At 45.1% G+C, this 20,681-nt stretch overlaps 1 protein-coding gene across 1 annotated transcript in view; it reads left to right on the forward strand.

The window, feature by feature from the left end:
• Positions 1-1,755: 1,755 nt before the first annotated feature.
• Positions 1,756-20,681, forward strand: part of LOC147465265 (oligomeric golgi complex subunit) — a 54,906-nt gene continuing 35,980 nt past the window's right edge. The window contains exon 1 of the mRNA XM_086519194.1: positions 1,756-2,072. Within this exon, the coding sequence (XP_086375320.1) occupies positions 1,857-2,072 (216 nt within the window). The 5' untranslated portion in view covers positions 1,756-1,856. The remainder of the gene's footprint in view (positions 2,073-20,681) is intronic.

Here is a 20,681-nt window from a genome sequence, read left to right on the forward strand (position 1 = left end):
AGAGAGAGAGAGAGAGAGAGAGAGAGAGAGAGAGAGAGAGAGAGAGGGAAGATATGGAGGGAGGGAAAGAAGTAGAAGAAGAAGAAGAAGAGGATTTAAACATCGTAGGAAACTATCCCAAGAGACCTCAACGACGGGAGTTGAACTCAAGACTTGTTATTCAAGAGGGAAATGGCATAACCAATCTACCACACTTGGCTGATAGAAAGGTTATACCGTTTTCCTCTTTTTATTAACACACACCCACACACACACCCGAGAAGAAGAGGACTTTAACATCGTAGGAAACTATCCCAAGAGACTTCAAAGATACGACAGTTAAACTCGAGACCTGTTATTCAGGAGGGAAATGGGATAACCAATCTACCACACTTGGGTTATAGAAAGGTTATACAAGTTTCCTCTTTCTATTAGCGCGCGTGCACACACACACACACAAGCAGAGAGAGAGAGAGAGAGAGAGAGAGAGAGAGAGAGAGAGAGAGAGAGAGAGAGAGAGAGAGAGAGAGAGAGAGAGGAGGGGGCAGTAGAGGGGATGGGTTAGAGGGATCATGAAAGGGAGAGAGGGGGAGGGGGGATATAGAGAAGGGAAGGGGCCAACTGAGAGAGAGAGAGAGAGAGAGAGAGAGAGAGAGAGAGAGAGAGAGAGAGAGAGAGAGAGAGGCGGGGAAGGGGAGGGGCTGATAGAGAGAGAAGGGGGAGAGAGAGAGAGAGAGAGAGAGAGAGAGAGAGAGAGAGAGAGAGAGAGAGAGAGAGAGAGAGAAGGGGGGGGGGGGGAGAGGGTAGGGGCTCACACACACACACACACACACACACACACACACACACACACACACGGAGGTTCTTGGCTACTCCACTGGAGGGAGGGGCGGCAATGGGCTATGGTTGTAGGATTAGGGGTGGCACATATGGTGGTAGTAAGTTAGCACCACTAACCACCAGTGGTGGGCTAAGTTGGTGGTGGCAATGGGAGGTAGTGGTGGTGGGATGAAAAAAAGAAAAAATCTCGCTCCATAACCGTCCCAGTGGCAAAGAATGCTACATATGAAAGCTACAAAAGTGCAGTGAACTACAACCTAATTGATTCATGTCCTTTTATTGTTACCAATGAGGACAAGGTAGTGATTGAGGCTAATTTCTAATGTACAATAGATGAAACACTTGGATTACTTTGCTCCATGTCATTGAATGGGATGCAAAGGAAGAAATTTAATGAAAAGGCTTCTGTCTTGGAAGCATGAATCCCATAAAGAAACATACAAATCCTCCTTCATAGATAATAATAATTCTTATTACAACCGTAAAAAACCTTACATGTAAGACAGGGGTCAAATAATGTTTTGACCTCACAGTGGTTTTGAGCTCAAAGTGGCATAATTACTTTGTACAGAGCATAAATAGAGGATTTACCAAGACTCTTCGCTCGCATGCGACATGTCTCCTCCTTTCGAGAGTGATCCTCCGAGAGCTTAGTGAGAATGGAAATGACTACAATGTACTTCCTATATTTGTTTAGTGACAATGAATACGAATGTCGAAGTTTGGACATACACGAGAACAAACAATTTTCTTATAGATAAAGATAAAAAGAGTAGCTAGCACTAAGGAGTCTGCCCTTTGGGCAAGCCAAAAAGACACACACAAAATTAAGCATGCCAAAATTCTTTTTTTTTTCTCTCCCTCTCTTTTGGGACTTAATGAAGGTATTAGCATGCCAAAATTCTTCTCTTCCTCTCTCTCTTTCAACACATCTTGAGTTCAAGCCTCGTTGGATAGACAGATCTTACGACGTCCGATGTTCGCATTACATGAGAAAACGCTGAGCACCAACTAGATCGAGATTGCTGCTGGCGAGGATGAGCACAGCTTTGGCTCCGGGGCTGGCCCGGAAGCTCAAGAAGGTGCTGGACACGCGCACAGACTCTCCAGATCTGCTTCTGTCCCTTAGCACGCTCTCGTCCTTCTACACTGAAAGCACACCACAGGGCCGCAAGAATTTGCGCACTACTATCGAGCGTCGTGGTCTCTCCATCAATGATGAATTCTTACGCGCCTCTGAAGAAGCTCAGAATGTACGTCCAGAGAGAGAGAGAGAGAGAGAGAGAGAGAGAGAGAGAGAGAGAGAGAGAGAGCAAATCGCAGCATTCTTGAGTTTTGGCAGCCGATTGTAATTGGTGCTACAAGTCAAGGTGTGCTTAATGTGTGTGATTTTTTTATCCTATGCATATTGTGTGTCTTCTACGCAAGAGTTGCTTGACGTTAGTGATTATGTCACGGACACAGGGTGGATTGGGCAATATTGATGCAGAGATATAGAGTTTTGTGTTGCTTCCCATGCTCATTGTCGCGGTTCTCTTTTTGAGACTTGACTATTTTTACATCATGCTTTGGCTAGCACTTTTTTTAAAATAATGGGGGCACAAAAATGGCTGCATGCTGTGTACAAAGAGACGGCTGGGATGCTCAAAGCCTCAAAGGCCTATCACCCAAAGGATGTACAAGACGGGGAGTACAATGTGAGTGCTATGGGTACATCAACGTGGCGTGTATGAAGAATGCAAATGAACCATTGGGGAGGTGCGCATTGCCAGATGTGCCCATGATCTAGTCTGAAAAGGTCTGAAGATCTCGTCGATGCCCTGAGAAAAGAGTATGTACGCCTCTTTACTGCCTGCAGGAGCCCAGTGAAGTACCCCATTGGCTGTGAAGTGTATGCAATAGCTTAGTCCAAATAGTAGCTCAATCCAAATAGTCGTCAAAGTTTTGGATGTTGGGAAGACTTTGAGCTGAGTGTCACGTTCACATCTAACCCTATGTGCATGTGGACAAGCTATCTCAGGTCAGGTCAGCCTAGAAGTGTTCTGGCACCTTTGTGAGCTTGTGCGCAGGCCGTGCATGTCCAGGCACTTAGATTAGTTGCAAATCCTCTGACTACACACAACATAATCATCAGCATGGCATTCAACACCCATCATGAGCATTTTACAGAGCATAGAACCCTTTTTCCCAAAATACACATTTTTCAATAAGTGACTTTTGTTGGAAAAGTAAGTAGGTCAAATTGCTAAGGAAATATAAAAGAAACCCAGTGGTCACTCAGTAGAAGCAGAAGAGGCAGCAGAAGAAACTCAGGCGACTTGCAATGTACCTTCTCAGCAAGACCGGCAGAAGGCCCTAGCGTTTTTAGCCAATAGAAGCAGCCAACGTTTTTGGATTCTCTCCCTTAGTGTTTCTACAGCAGATCCTCCCCCTCCCTAACGTTTCCATCGGTAGCAGCTCAAGCCTAGAGTTTTGCAGTTTCCGGCGCCAATTCAACCAAGACAGTTAGCGTTTCCAGTTTTTAGCACTCAGGCTTTGCAGATCTAGCCCCTAGCCTCGCAGATCTCACCTACCCGTAACAGATCCTTGTTGTACTGTCGAGTCAGCTAGCGTTTACAGTTTTAGCCCGCTATTATCAGATTTCAGAATCTACGTTTTCAATGCATCGTCATCAAGTCGTCGTTATCGCCATCCTCGCCGACACTCTGTCAGTATTCAGCAGATAGTCAGGCCCCAAAGCAGAGCCCCAAAAGCTTCTAAACTCAAAAGCAACTGGTCCCAAAAGCTGCCAAAGAAGCAATTGACGCAATTTGCGGAATTCCGTATAGTAGCCACGTCAGCCTGCTAGCGCATATTGTGGAAATCCGTATTGTTGCCACGTGGCCTACCAACGCCAATTACGGGCTTGCTGTTCGTATAGCCTGCTACCACATCATCATCAACCTACCTGGGTGGTCATGCCACGTCATCAGTTTATGACATACCCCCCTCTTGAAAGAACTGTAATTGCCCTCGATTACACCTGCAAAATCAGACATATGCCATATACCAATTCAGTAGACACTCACTCTAACTACCGACGCACTAGATGACACAAATCCAGCACCTGTACAAAGACGACAGTCACATCACGTTTAGATCACATTCACATAGAATCTAGGTCCATGTTCTTGGCACAACGTATTTAGCAATCGCATCTAGATCTGCACCGGACCTCATTGATGTCAGATTAGCTAATCCCATATTGCGATAATGTCCATAGATTTCGTTCCGATCTAGGACCATGATTCCTGGCAACGTATTTAGTAATTGCATCTAGATCCATCTCGGATCTCCTTGATGTCGGATTAATTAATCCCATATTGCGATCATGTCCATAGATTTCTCGAGACCGAAATACTGCAGTCATTTCGTCAATCATTCCATTTGCACTCAAGCACAGTCGTGTGTGAGTAATCATTTCGGGGGTCCCAATCCATCAATCACACATTGAGCTCATACGAAACAGAGTGGTTCAATTATTCAGTGCTAGTTGTGTGGCCATCTCATCCCGCAGGAGCTCGATGCGCTCAAGATAGTTCCATTCAATCATTCGTCACGATTCAAAATTCATGATTCTTATCGTTGTTAGGTTCATTCTGGAGCTGTCATTGCTATCGTCATCATTTCATTTCTCGATTTTCACATGTTATATGCACACACCTAGCAAGTTCTTTTAGAAAACATTAATTTCATACATAAATGAAATTCATCTTGGGAAATTCCTATTTCAAAGTTCTTCATTCACACACTTAGTTTATGCTGAACACAGTGTTTCAATCATCTAGTCATCTCATCTCTCCAGAAGTCTTGAGGCACCTAGATCCCTGTGTAGCCATCTCATCCCGCAAGAACTCTTGATGTTAGGTGTAGCGGAATGAATGTTTGAACTTTGCTCAAGATGAGTGCTCCGAACTGTGCTCAAGGTTCCTTTTTGTTCTTATGGAAGGGAGAGCCTTCCATTCTTAATGAGAGAGTGCAATGGACACAAACAAAGTGAATGGACACTGTGCGTGAAAGTGTATGGGACTGAGAGATAGAGAGAGAAGAGAACTACGACACCAGAGACGTTGTAAAACCCTCCTCCGAAGGCCCCACTCTCTATGGCGAGAGCGGTCTACTTATGATTGCACAAATCTCTACAATGCTTGGACTTGTCGACGATGTCGATGACGATGAGGAGGACGACGAGACGGGCTGGAATCTGGAAACGCTAATGGCTGAAATCTGCAAATCTTGTATCTGCTGAATTCTGACTCTATGTCGGGGACGATGTCGATGACGACGGTACGACGACGACGCGCTGAAAACGCAGATGCTGAAATCTGCGTTTTCTGGGCTGAAACTGTAAACCTTGCGGGATCTAACCGTGCGGTGAGAAACTACTGCGGGAAGGCGAGATCTGCGAGGTTCGGGGGTCCTTCTGCGATGTCTAAGGGCTGAAAACTGAAAACGCTGGTGGTTCTTGATGTTCCGTCGCGATGATTGCAAAACGCTGAGGTTGTGATGCATACCAAAAACGCTAGGGCTGAAATTGTCTTTTGCTGTTGCCGGATGTCCTGCAAATGCAAAACGCTAGGCTGATCTGCTGTGTCGTGTTGATGCCGGGCTGATCTGCTGTGCACAAATCGCCAAGGTTGGTCTTGTAGATGAAAAACGCTAGGGTTGTCCTGCTGATGCAGAAAACGCTACGCTTCTTGGGTTCTGCTGAGAAGTTGCCTGTTGAGCGAATGCTCCTGCTGCCTCTTCTGCCAAAAAGTGCTAGCGCTAGGTTTTTATTTATACACGCTTACTCAATTTGCCCTACCTACCTTCCAACAAAAGTCACTTAAAAATAATAAGTGAAAAATGTCAAAAATAGGTAAAATAGGCTAAATGCACAGGAAAATTCCCCTGAAGGATTGTGATGGATTCTGATGGGAATGCTTATGATCATGCTGTGTGTAACCAGAGAATATGCATCTATACTAGTGACTGTGCATGCACGGTCTAGGAATAGACTCACAAAAGTGCCATATCACTTCTAATCTAGATTGACTGGATTGACGGAACCCTTGTCGTGCTGTAGCTTGTCCACGAACACATAGGGTTGGATGTGTCACGTGACATCACCTCCTTTTCAAAGTGAGGTACTGGTACCGAACTGTATGGCGTCGAGGGAGATTGCCAATAGCATCCGGAATCCTGGAAGGGACTCTTCGCCGGCCCACTTTGATGTGTGGGTCGTGCGATACATGAACTTCATAAAGGTCTGCAAAGCTTTGCTTCTTGGGCCGCGCCGAAAGCGACACAAAGTCTTCTGTGGCTCCTTCAATGCTTCAACTTTGTCGCGAGTCATACTTCTTTCTTCTTCAAGAATCTCCATGGCTAAAAATTCCTGAAACCATTTCCAACCCAAAACCATGAACATACCCATTTCATGTAAAGTGAATGGAAAAAATCTTGTCTTCTCTAAAGACTGTGTATGCAATGTAGATGAACATAGAGACGGAGTGACAAACCGTTCATCAAACACATGCAAACAATGAGATCGAATCTTTCTCTTATGATCTAGAGCAATCAACTGTGGCAATTCACAACGGAAATGCCCATGCTTGGTGCTCATACTTTCATGTGCTCTTTCGGGTACTGTGTCATGCCAAGGAAGAGACATGGAATGTGACTTCCTTGAATGCATACTTTTCAGCTTTTCATGAACAATCCGCATACATTCGTGCTCATCCATGAGTGAAACGTGCTCAACATACAATATGTCATGCCTAGGAAAAGGGATCACATAAAGACGCTGACTAAAATACAGGAAACGATCACGAATGAAACACTCGAACAATGCTTGCGTATCAATCATGCGAACACATAATACTTCCTGTAAGGGTTCTTTGGACCTAGGCTTGAGAGCCAAGATCGGTTCTTCCTGATTGGTTGAATCTTCTTGTGGGGGTTCTGTGGACCTCGACTCGAGAGCCAAGATCGGGTCTTCGTGATTGATCGTCTTTGCAATGAGGTTAGCTTCACTGGAGAAAGTATCAACTAACACATCATCCTTCTTGTGAACAATCACATCTTCTTCATGCAACTCATCATGCTTGTGAGAAATCACATCTTGTTCATGCAAATCATCATGCTTGTGAGAAATCACATCTTGATCATGCAAATTATCATGCTTGTCATTGTCATCTAAATCATCATGCTTATCATCATCATGCAAATCCTGTGTGTCATGCTTTGGAGAAGAAGAGACTGAGAGAGTCTCCTTTTCCTGAATCTCTTGCATTTGTGCCTGAACTTGAGAAAAGAGTCGCAAGAACTCTTTCATGTGTTGGTCGCTCTTGTCTTTGACGGCGGCTGCCATTCTTTCTTGGTGTTTGCGCTCCATTTCTGCTTTTCTTTCTGCTCTTCTCTCTGCGTGTCTGCGTTCCATTTCTGCCATTCTTTCTGCCCTTCGCGTTCTAACTTCCTTTCAATAAACATCTGGTCCAACTCCTCCATAGGAGTGAGTGCAATCCTTGACGTAGATGGGGAAGGGGGAGGGTCGGAAAAACCTCCTGGTGGGGAAAATTCTTCTACGTCTCTCTCATGCTCATCACCTCTAAGCGAAGTATCCATTCCGCTTCGACTGATGACCATTCTGAATTCTTGGGTTCTTGTGGTCTTGGGTTCTTAAGTTCACGAGGAACTCGGGTTCTTGGCGGTCTTGGTTCTTGGGGTTATTGAGTTCTTGAGGTTCTTGCGGGTCTTCAGGTTCTTGAGGTTTTCTTTTGCTTGCAATCTGTGTTTAAGAAGGATCTTCTCTTCACCCGAGTTCTACTCTTTTCCGCGGGCGCACCCCTTGGCGGCCTTGCGCTCACACCAAGGTTGCTTTTTCCCACCTCACGTCGATTGGCCGGCCGCTAAGTGCACGGTCCGCTCTCAATGAGTGAAAAGAGGCACAAGGGGAGGTTGGACAAGCCCTTCTTTCCTAGGTTTCCTATCACTCTTCAAAAACACGATTAGGAATCGACACGCCCAAGTGGACTTGGGTTACGTGTGACTGCAACAAGCAAAAAAAAATTATGTGGTTCTTGTGGTTCTTTCCTTGAGTGATACAGAACACTGCCAAAGCTCTGATACCAATGTTAGGTGCAGCAGAATGAATGTTTGAACTTTGCTCAAGATGAGTGCTCCGAACTGTGCTCAAGGTTCCTTTTTGTTCTTATGGAAGGGAGAGCCTTCCGTTCTTAATGAGAGAGTGCAATGGACACAAACAAAGTGAATGGACACTGTGCGTGAAAGTGTATGAGACTGAGAGATAGAGAGAGAAGAGAAATACGACACCAGAGACGTTGTAAAACCATAGTTACCAGGGAACGGACATTTCGGGCCTTGGAACGCCGGAACGGCGTTCCGGCCGGCTGGGATTTTCTGGAACGCGTCGGAACGGAACGGCGTTCCGGCTGGAAACTGTCACCGGAACGGGACGACCGGAACGGGCTGGAACGGGACGGAACGGACCGGAACGGCCCCAACGGCCATAAACGGCAGTTTTTGAAATTGAAAAAAATGACTGTTAGGCAGCCAACGGCCATTTTCAGCAGTCAAAAAAGTATATAATGCCCCTCTCCTCCCCCATTCTTCACACACTCATCAAGCCTCAAGGCCCATTCTCCCTTGCTTGAGCCTTGCTCTCAACTCTCAAGCCAAGCTCATTCTCCCTAGCTTGCTCTCAACTCTCAAGCCATAGTGTGGCGCCGCGGCATGCCTCAAGGCTCAAGCTCTCAACCTCTCTCTCTCTTGGGCTAACTTCTAAGTTCTAACCCTCAACTTTCAAGGCTCAAGGCTCAAGCTCTCACGGAATCAAGCGGCAAGCCTCTCTCTCTCAATCCCTCTCTCTCTCTCTCAAAGTTCAAGATCAAGCTCTCTCTTTCACGGATAATCCATCATCCATGGCCTCTTCTTCTCGTTCAACCCCCTCCGTTCATGCGGGCAACACTCAAAAGGCGAAGGAATGGTCGTGGTGGGATGAAGTGACCTCGGAGGGCACCTTGTCGGCGGCGGGAGGTTCTCGTGCATGGGGATGCAAGCTATGCTCTTACACGCGGAAAGGGGGGCATGACAAAGTGAGGGCACACTTTCTTCGAGTGCCGGGACATGAGGTGAAATTTTGTGCCAACGTAACCATCGAGAAGAGGAAGGAGCTCGAGGAAAAGGATCGGCAATTCAACCATAAAGCCAAGCCGGCACGCAAAGGTATTGATCCAAAGACCCTCATTTTCCCTTCTTCCTCTCTACCCGGTGTAGGTGTTGGTGCATCTTCAAAAGGTCCAATTCGTCGCCAAAAGACCCTTACCACCTCTTGGGACCCAAAGAAGAAAGAAGAGGTGGATGCGGCCGTGGCCCGATTCTTCTATCACGACCATATCCCATTTGTCGCAGCGAGGTATGTACATTGTTTTATGATTCATCAATCTTCTCTCTCATTTCTTCCGTTATCGTCGTTTCCACTTTTTTGATACTAACCTCTTCTATGTTTGATCGAAATAGGTCGGAGTATTGGAAAGTCATGGTGCAACAGATAGGAGAGTATGGCACCGGCTATGTGCCGCCATCTTCAGAGGCTCTCCGAACCACCTTGCTCGATCGAGAGAAGGCTATCGTGGAGCAAGCAACCCTCAACATTCAGCGTCTTTGGGCAAAACATGGCGTTTCCCTCATTGCTGACGGGTGGAGCGATACAAGGAAGAGATCTATCCATGGTCTCGTCGCATACTCCAGTGGAGAGATGTACTTTGTGCACTCTCATGATGCCACTGAGAGTGGCAAGTCCGCCGATGTCCTCTCTGCAGAGTGGACAGCGGCCATAGAAACCATCGGTGAGCAACACGTGGTGGCCTTTGTCACAGATGGGGAGGCATCAAACAGGGCAGCAGCAGCTATCATAGAGGGCCACTATCCACATGTGACAGTGTGCTTTTGCATGGCACACTGCTTGAACAACCTTCTGAAAGACATCGGCAAGCTAGACTGGATTGCTCCAGTCATTGCTGATGCAGTGAAGATGGTTACTTTCATCAACAATCACAACTTGGTTCGGAGTGAGTACCTCAAGAGGTCGGGCGGCAAAGTGCTTCTAAAGTATTCAGATACCCGCTTCGCATTCAACTTTCTTCTTGTACGCAGGCTGTCTGAATGTCAAAATGCGGTCCGACAGGTCTTCATCAGTGATGAGTTCACCACCTCCCCGTATGCAAAGACAGTTGCAGGGATTTTGTGCAAGGATAAGGCAGAGGATCTTGAGTTCTGGAAGGAGCTCAAGAGTCTAGATGCACAGGTAAAACCGGTGGTTCATTTGCTTCGAGTTCTGGATGGCATGGATCCTTGCATCGGCAAGATTTATGAGGCAATGGACCGCATGATTGAGCAGCTTGCACAGCTTGAGCCGAACGCAGAGCGATATGAGGAGATCCATGCGCTTTGCAGCTCGAGGTGGAATTCATATGCCTCTCCTTTACACGGGGCAACGTACATGGTGGATCCAGAGTTCCAAGGTGCAGGGCAAGAGACAGATAGGGAAGTCATGAACCAATTTACAGAGATCTTAAACAAGATGGTTCTAGACAGAGATGGGCGACGCATTGTCAGAGATCAGCTAAGACAGTACAGAGAGATGCGAGGGTCATTTGGCAGTCCAGATGCTCAGATTGATCGCAGGAAAATAGGTTCAGTGCTTTGGTGGGAGGACTATGGCTATGATGGCCCTGAGCTTCAGAGATTGGCGATCCGTATTCTCAGCCAGTCAGTTAGTACCTCATGCTTGGAGCAATTGTGGAGTACCTTTAGCCACATTGCTTCCAAGAAGAGGAATCGGCTTGGAGTGGAGAAGGCTAATGATCTTGTCTTCGTCAGCGCAAATTTGAAAATGCTTTGCAAGAGTACAGACAAACAGACAGATCCTTTTACACAGTGGGAGATGGAGCAAGAGGCTTCTCAGGCGGGTGGAGATGCACATCCACCAACACCAGGTACTTCATCTGTGGCTGAGATCGAGCCGGACCTAGACCTCGATGATGAGGAATGGGAGGATGTGCATGATTTACAGCCGGCTACTACGGATTGGGAGGCCTCTCAGGCTAGTGGCTCTTGAGTCTTGAGTCTTTGCCATTTATCCACCTTTTTGTATGGCTGCTTGAGGCTTGCCCTCTTTGCCATTTGTAGCTACTAGCATCTTTATGGTATTTGTCACCTTCAGTCTTTTGGTATTGTGGTCACTGAAGTCTGGTTTGAACTTTGCCCCCCTTTGGTTTTTTTGTAGCACCTTGGCCGCTGGCGGCCCTTGAGGCTTGTTACTATGTTAGCCATAATTAATTCCAAAGTGTTATCTCTGACTACTACTCTTGCAATTATTTGAGAGCATTGTGTATGTACTATGGGCATTGTGTTTGCTCATTGTTGTTCATCTGGCTATGTTGTTCATATGGCTATGTACTCTGGGCGCCTCACATCCCAATCAAGTCATAATAAGGTTAAATGGTCTTCGAATCGTGTTTTTTGTGGGTATTAGAGTCAAAGGACTCTAATACTACTTGTATTCAAACACATAACGCTAAAAAAAATAATATTTGGGTGTTTTTTTAGCCTGCCGTTCCGCGCCGTTCCCGTTCCGGGCCCATTCCCGTTCCCCCGTTCCGCAGGGAGGCCCGTCGCCGTTCCCGTTCCGCGTTCCGGGTAACTCTGTGTAAAACCCTCCTCTGAAGGCCCCACTCTCTATGGCGAGAGCGGTCTACTTATGATTGCACAAATCTCTACAATGCTTGGACTTGCTGACGATGTCGACGATGATGAGGACGACGACGAGACGGGCTGGAATCTGGAAACGCTAATGGCTGAAATCTGCAAATCTTGTATCTGCTGAATTCTGACTCTATGTCGGGGACGATGTCGATGACGACGGTACGACGATGACGCGCTGAAAAAGCAGATGTTGAAATCTGCGTTTTCCGGGCTGAAACTGTAAACCTTGCGGGATCTACCGTGCGGCGAGGAGCTGCTGCGGGAAGGCGAGAACTGCAAGGTTCGGGGGTCCTTCTGCGATGTGTAAGGACTGAAAACTGAAAACGTTGGTGGTTCTTGATGTTCTGTCGCGATGATACAAAAATGCTGAGGTTGTGATGCAAACCAAAAACGCTAGGGCTGAAATTGTCTTCTACTGTCGCCGGATGTTTTGCAAATGCAAAACGCTAGGCTGATCTGCTGTGTCGTGTTGACGCCGGGCTGATCTGCTGTGCACAAATCGCCAAGGTTGGTCTTGTAGATGAAAAACGCTAGGGATTGTCCTGCTGATGCAGAAAACACTAGGCTTCTTTGGTTTTGCTGAGAAGTTGCCTGTTGAGCGAATGCTCGTGTTGCCTCTTTTGCCAGAAAGTGCTAGCGCTAGGTTTTTATTTATACAAACTTACTCAATTTGCCCTACCTACTTTCCAACAAAAGTCACTTAAAAATAATAAGTGAAAAATGTCAAAAATAGGTAAAATAGGCTAAATGCACTGGAAAATTCCCCTGAAGGATTCCGATGGATTCTTACGGGAATGCTTATGGTCATGTTGTGTGCAACCAGAGGATATGCATCTATACTAAGTGACTGGGCATGCACGGTCTATGAATAGACTCACAAAAGTGCGAGATCACTTCTAATCTAGACTGATTGGACTGATTGAATCCTCGTCGTGCTGTAGCTTGTCCACGGACACATAGGGTTGGATGTGTCACGTGACACTTGATGCGCTCACCACAGTATCCAGTCATCTCATTCATATGGGAAACTTGATGTACTAGTATCATGCATCATCATTATCCATTCAAATTTCAAACAAAATTCATCATTATTATTTGAATCGACGGATTTATTCTTGAGCTGCCATTGCTCCTGATTGCTTTCAAATGCAAATTCCTTGCCATGTCATCCTCGATTTCACTTGCAAAACATGCAAAATTTCAAGCAAATGATTCACCTCTTTGAAAAAGAGTCGATGTCTGGTGTCGCAAATTGCTGACGTGTCAAGCCATTGAAGAACAAAGCCAACTTGCATATCCCGGCCGAGGGGCTTAAACCCTAAGAGAATCAGAAGCAACAGTAGAAGTTTCACCAACCTGCGAAGATTGGCCGAGTGGCCTATTTTTAAAGAAGAGTTCACACCAACTTATGGGAGCCCATCCAATAGGGCCCAAGTGACATAAATAAAGGACCAACGCACACACAACTGATGACTTGGCAGCAGATGTATGAAATCCCACAATTTACGATGACATGTTGACGTGGCAGGCAGTATGGAATTCCGCGTTTTACGTTGGCAATGCCACGTGGCACCTGTACGGATTTTTGCGTGTTGTGGGCTGGCAGCTTTTGGACAAGATGCTTTACTGCTTTTCATGTAACTGCTTTTGAGGCCAAGGGCCTTTAAATATGTGCCGAGGGCTCATTCTCTGGCACGCTTCAGCGAGAAGGTGCAGAGCGCGAGTACCGGCATTGTATCGAGTTCAAGTAATATAAAGAAATACCGAAAGGGGCGCCAAGGTTTGGGGCCAATACTCTTTGGGGTGGAATTCCGCCACTGCGTGTCGCGTGTGCTCTCTATTTCAGTTTCAGTTGTTATTAAAGTGCTTAAAGTCTGTTCAATCTGTCCTTTGCTATTGACACGTGGTGCTTGTTTTGTAACAGCGGTATCAAAGCATCAAGCGTGTGCTTTTCTAGAAGCATACCGGTCCTACAAAAGAGCAGACAGAGCAAACCGGTGCTTCCAAAAGCTACTCGAATTTGATTTGAAGAAGCTCTTTGTGATCATTGCACTTTCTCTATAAAGGAACGGAAGGCTCTCCCTTCCATAAGTAAAAGGAACCCTTGAGCACAGTTCAGAGCACTCATCTTGAGCAATATCAACATTCATTTTCGTTGCACCTTACATTGGGATCAAAGCTTTGACAGTGTTCTGTATCACTCAAGGAAAGAACCACAATAAATTTTTTGCTTGTTGCGGTCGCATGTAACCCAAGTCCACTTGGGTGTGTCAATTCCTAATCATGTTTTTGAAGAGTGACAAATAACCTAAGAAAGAAGGGCTTGTCCAGCCTCCCCTTGTTCCTCTTTTCACTCATTGAGAGCGGACCGTGCACTTAGCGGCCGACCAATCGACGTGAGGTGGGAAAAAGCAACTTTGGTGTGAGCGCAAGGCCGCCAAGGGGTGCGCCGCAGGGAAGAGTCGAGCTCGGGTAAGAGAAAAGCCTTCTTAAACACCAATTGCAAGCTCAAAAACCTCAAGAACTCAAGAACCTCAAGAATCCAAGAACCTCAAGAACCCAAGTTCGTCGAGAACTTAAGTACCCAAGATCTCAGTGTATGGTCATCACCCGAATTGGAATGGATACTTTGCGTGAAGGTGATGAGAGTGGAGTTGGTGACGAAGAGTTTTTCCCACCAGGAGGATTTTTTTTCGATCTTCCCCCATTGCCAGCAGCCATCTACGCCACGGGTTGCACCAAATCCTATGGAGGCTTTGGTTGAGTCGACGATGGACATGATGCTACAACAAAAGGCGCAAACGTCGCCATGGATCGCGACTGCGAAGAAAGAAAGGTAGCCTTGGAGCGTGAGCGTTAGTAAGCGCGCTTGCCGAAGAAAGAAAGACAGTTATGGAGCTTGAGCGTGAGCAAGCACGCGAAGCTCAATGCATAGCGATTGAAGAAAGACGAGGCTTTGGAAATAGAGCGTGAGGCATAGAGAGACCAACGCATGCAAGAGTTGGTCCTACAGTTACTTACCTCGAAATCCGAGCTGGTCAAAGATGTGGACAGTTTCTTAGGTAGCACAAGCAGAGATGCGGACTCCAATAATCCAGTCACTGAGAAGTTGACGTTCAGTAAGTATGACGGTAAGATGGATGCTAATGTTATTCATTCTTGGTTGCATCAATTTAATGCTTACTTTGCGACAACTAAGAAAACAGGAAATAGTAAAGTAAAGTTTTGACGGCAGCCATGTATCTTGCCGGTGATGCCATTAATTGGTATCACGCATGGTAAGAGGCACAAATGGCCGTGCACTTAGAGGAAGTTGAAGAAGGCGCGCCCCTTTCTTTCAATTGAACCGGCTTCCAAGACAAGCTCAAGGCGCGGTTTATGCCACCTTAGTACTCAACGCGGTTGAAAGAAGATTGGCACAATCTCAAGCAAAATGGTATGCCAGTCATGTCTTTCTCTAACCGTGTTTTGCAGCTCGGCACCCAATCACGCAAATCAAATGTTGAGCGCAAAGAGGCATTCCTTTTCGGGTTGGACGAGTATATCAATTTTGATGTCGAAGTATTCGACTCCGTGGATCTCAATGAGGCAGTAGCGCTTGCTCTCGCACAGGAGATGAAGCACAACAAAGGGAAGCCTAAGGAGAACAAGTCTTCTCACAGTACCTCTCAGACTTCTCAGAACCCATAGAACGGTAAGAATGGTAACTCTTCTAGCCCATCTTCCTCTAATCCGAACTCTGAAAATAAATCTAAGGGTAAAGCTAAAACACCTGCTAAACCTAAGCTAACCCCATATGAAATAGCTGCACAAGGAATTATAGGAGGATACGTAACGCTAAAAGAACAAGTCATTTATATAAAGAAAGCATGTCCTAAGACAGCACCACCTAAAGAACCCAAAGCACCGATATGATGAGTGTGCAGCAAATTGCAATGTGTGCAAGTGATAAAGCACAAGGAGATGTGCAAAACTTGTGCCTTGGAGAGGAGGCATTGAGATGCAGAAGTGGGGCGCTAGGGATCGAAGTAGCAGAGTGAGAGAGAGCGCACGATTTCTTGAGGGGAATAAGTGTGTGTATTGGGCTCTCTCATTCCCTTTATTCAAAGTATAGGATTATTTTTAAGTTAGTGGCCAAGTTCACATTGAACTTGGCCAAAGGTTAGTAACCTTTAAAAATGTACATAAAAGGAGTCATTTGGGCCGTTAACCCAACAACTTCCCACTTAAAGGCATAAATGGCACCTTTAAGCTACGTGACTCCCACCATCTGTATGCATAGCTGATGTTGTGCTTTGGGTAAGTACTTAGTGAGAACATCTGCTGGATTTTGTGATGTATGGACCTTAACCAATGTAATAAGGCCATCCTCAAGCACTTCTCGAATGAAGTGATACCGCACATCAATATGCTTTGTGCGTGCATGAAACATGGCATTCTTTGCCAGACATATGGCACTCTGGCTATCACAACCAAGCATAGGTGCCTTGTCAGGCAAACCAAAATCACTGCATAGACGTGCTAACCAAATGGCTTCTTTGGAAGCCTCAGTGGCTGAAATATATTCAGCCTCTGTAGTAGACAATGCAACGATCTTTTGCAATCTAGAACACTATGAAACAACACCTCCAACAAGAGTAAACACATAACCACTTGTGGATTTCCGTGTATCCACATCGCTAGCCATGTCAGAGTCACAAAATCCCTTCAACTCCAATGGTCTTTTACCATAGCAAAGGCATTTGTTTTTAGTCCCTTTCAAGTACCTCATAATGGACTTCACTGCATCCCAATGCAACCTGCTTGGATTGGCCATAAACCGGCTCACAACTCCCACTGCATGAGCTATGTCAAGCCTAGTAGCAATCATAGCATACATAAGTGAACCACAAGCTAAAGCGTACGGCACACTTTGCATGTCATTGGCTTCTTCCTTTGACTTGGGGTAATCATCTTTGGAGATTTTGACATATGGCTGTAATGGCACGCCAAGAGGCTTTGCTTCAGCCATGTTAAATTTGTCCAGCACCTTTTCAATGTACTTTTCTTGTGACAAATACAATATGCGTTGGTCCCTTTGCCTTCTAACCCTCACTCCAAGTATATGTTCCATAGCAGCTAAGGTACGGGACGGGTCGTTTAATACGGCTCGTTTAATACGCATACTAGACGTATTTTTCGAGGTTCAAAATAAAATACGTTGGTTTTTTTCAAATATATATATTTTTACAAGTATTATTTATATGGGTCCACACAAAGGTATATAATTTATTGAAGGCAAATGTTGCACATAATTAAATGGAAAGTTGACATCTATAGACCCTAAACTCTAAGGCAAGTCAACTTTTATCAAAGTCTCTAAACTGCCCACGTTTTTTAACAAAGCAGCGTACTGAACGTTTTAAAACGTCCCGTTCTGTACTCTATTTAAAAAACGCGTTTTTTAGCTGCTATGATATGTTCAGTTGCCCCAAGGTCTTCATTGAAAATGCAGATTTCAATTGCCCTTTAAGAGCATCAACAATGCTTCTTTTCTTTGCAGCTATCAACATATCATCCACATAAAGCACAAGAATGATAGGGCTGCCATCCTCATCACGTTTGGTATACAAACAATGGTCTGCATGGCTTCTTTTGGAACCATGTTTGAGCATGAAGCGGTCAAACTTCTTGTACCATTGTCTACATGATTGTTTCAGTCCATACAAGCTTCTATTGAGCATACATACCAAATGTTCCTTGCCAGGAATAACAAAACCCTCGGGTTGCTTCATGTAAAGCTCTTCCTCCACATCACCATGCAAGAAAGCGGTATGTACATCCATTTGGTCCATTTCCAAATCAAGGACAGCCACTATGGCAAACAATACACGCAAAGTGGTCATCTTCACTACAGGAGAGAACACTTCCTGAAAGTCTATGCCCTTGGTTTGAACATATCCCTTTGCAACCAGCCTTGCCTTATACTTGGGTTTTGCATCAACTGTCTTGATTTTATACACCCATTTGTTATGAATAGCCTTCCTTCCTTTGGGCAATTCCACCAAATCCCAAGTATGATTAGCATGCAAAGCTTTAATCTCTTCCTGTATAGCAAGCTCCCACTTGTCGCTGTGCTCACATGTCTTTGTCTTTTTATACGTAAGAGGCTCTCCCTCATCTGTTAACATAATGTAATGCAAAGAGGGATCATATCTATTCACAGTCCGTCTTGGACGAGCAGACCGTCTCACCTAATGATCCACATTAATGGGTTTACATCAGGTGGCATGATAAAATCATCAACAATGGGCTGCTGTACATCATTTTCAACACAACATTGTTTCGTGGTTGCAAATGCCCTTCAGGAGCCTCAATTTGCCGCCCAACATCTTCTTGCTCAAACACCACTGGATCATCTACATTTCCAGCCATATGTGGTGCATCCTGAGGGTCAAGAATAGGCCTAACAGGTGGCTGGTCATGCTGAAATTTGACCCTTTTATGGTCATGCTTTGAGACACAATTGTTTTTTGAAGCAGCCTTGCCTCATAAAAAACAACATCCCGGCTGCGTACAGCCCTTTTGAGCTGAGGTAACCAAATCCTGTAACCCATTTCGCCTTCTTCACCATATCCCATGAAAAGGCCTTTAATGGGCTTGGCATCTAGTTTGCTTCTCAACTCAGGTCTAATATGCACAAAAGCTTCACAACCAAAAATGCGTAAGTGATCATATGAAGCAAGCTTGCCAGACCAAACCTCTTCAGGGATGTCACCTTTCAAAGACATGTGAGGGGATTGATTGCATATATGCACTGCAGTTTTCAAAGCTTCTCCCCAAAATCCATGAGAGAGATTAGCTGTGGACAACATGCTTCTCACCCTCTCACAAAGTGTCTTATTGAATCTTTCAGCCACACCATTAGAAGAGGGGCTGTATGGCACAATAAGCTCCCTCTTAATGTCCAAATTTTCACAAAATTTGTTTAATTCAGCACTTGTGAACTCCCCCCCGTTGTCCGTACGCAAGCATTTTAGCTTTCTACTTGTTTGGGTGGTCACAAATGCGTGAAATTTCTTAAACGCAGCAAAAGCTTTATCCTTAGATTTAAGCGAATAAACCCAAATTTTCCTAGAATGATCATCAACAAAGGAGACAAAATAGCATGCACCTCCCATAGACTTAGTAGGCATGCTACATACATTAGAATGTACAAGATCAAGCACACAAGATTTAGGAGAGACACCGGAGTAATAAGAACGCTTTACTTGCTTGCCATATTGACATTCATTACAAAAGTCAAGTTTTGTGCCCTTAGCATCAAGCTTGTTCAAAGTACAAAGCTTAGAAAGATCCTTTTGGCTTATATGGCCAAGCCTCTTGTGCCATAACTCCATGTGAGAGTTAATTTCAGCCAACGCAATAAACTTGCCCAACATGGCCTTTCCATGCATGTAGTAAAGTGTCCCTTTCTTTGTGCCCTTTACAATCAACTTTGAGCCTTTAGTCATTTTCCATGATCCTCTCTTAAACAAGATGCTGTAACCATGCATATCCATCTGACCAACAGAAAGCAGACTCTTCTTGGTTCCCGACACATATCTGACATCATGCAAGACAAGCTCATTTGTGCCATCTATGGAGAGATGCACAGGGTCAATACCCTCAATGGAACATGTATGATTGCTTCAAGGTATACATGGCCATGCTTGCCTGCATCAAAAATGGAGAAACACTCCTTGGTAGGAGTCACATGAAATGAAGCACCGGAATCAACTATCCAAGTCTGGGATAATGCATCATTGACGGTCAACAAAGCATCAATAAGATCACCAAGATCACTCTTGGTGATCTGCATGTCTTGTGAATTAACATTGAGAGAGGCATCAAGGTCATAAGCATCATCATCTGACAACAAAGTGGCACACAAGATGTCCTCTACATATGACAGCTCCTCAATCACAACACTAGAAGCCATCATTGGCCTTCTCTTTGTCCTTTGAGTTGTCTTGTGCATCTGTCTTGACTTCCCTCTTCTCTTTCTTTTTGTCTCCGCCATTCTTTTTCCGTTCTAACTCGGCTTTGTAGTACCTGCAATCGGGTTTCTTGTGACCTTTCTGCCACACTGATAGCAAGTCACATCACCCTTGCCTTTGCTGGCATTTCCCCTTTCCTTACTCTTACTCTTACTCCTTTATGCATAGACATTCTTCTTCTCTGTTCTGCCTCTAACCATGTTGGCAGAGCTGCCTCCCTCTCCACCTGCTTTCCTCATTCAAGATAGAACCCCTAATACCATCAAAGATCAAATTGGGGTTATTCGACAATGAAACCACCAATGTTTCCCATGAATCAGGTAAGGCCATAAGCAAGAAGATAGCTTTCAGCTTATCATCAAAAGGAGGCAAACGTGAATCCTGTAACTGCGACAAAGTACCTGTAAACAACGACAAGTGCTCTGCAACGCTCTTGGACTCATCTAGCTGCATAACAACAAGTTTTCGCATCAAATGCACTTGGTTGACAGGCGTTGTATTCTCGTACATCGCCTTTAACTTCTCCCACACATCAAAAGCGTTTGTGAGACCTTTCAAATCAATGAGTGTTTCATCGGTCATGGCCATTTTGATGTATTTAACTGCCTTCCTGTTCAGACTAACCCATGCTTCATCCGACATATTCTCTGGCTTTACCTGTTCAAGTGCCCCTTCACAATCCTTAAGAACTAGGATTCCCTGGATCCTCTCTTTCCAAAGGTCGAAACCTGTTCCATCGAACCTCCTAATCTCGAAGAGATTCTTCACATCCGAAGAAGATGAGGCCATAGATTCACGAATAAGAGGGCTAATAGGCTGATTTTTTTTGGGCAAAATGCACCAAAACCGGAGTATAACCTCACAGAAGTGTGCACTACAGCTCCAAATGGTCACAAGTGCAATTTGGGGCAAAATGGGTCAATTTAGGCATAAAAAACAATTTCTGAAATTTCTACGCAAGGAATTTCAGCGAGTGAATTTGTGCTCAAAAACAACAATTTTAGTAGTTTTTAGCCTCACAGGACATACATAAGGCTA

This window comes from Adiantum capillus-veneris, chromosome 1 (genome assembly GCF_014529385.1).
Source record: "Adiantum capillus-veneris isolate H3 chromosome 1, ASM1452938v2, whole genome shotgun sequence".
NCBI classification, from domain to species: Eukaryota; Viridiplantae; Streptophyta; class Polypodiopsida; order Polypodiales; family Pteridaceae; genus Adiantum; species Adiantum capillus-veneris.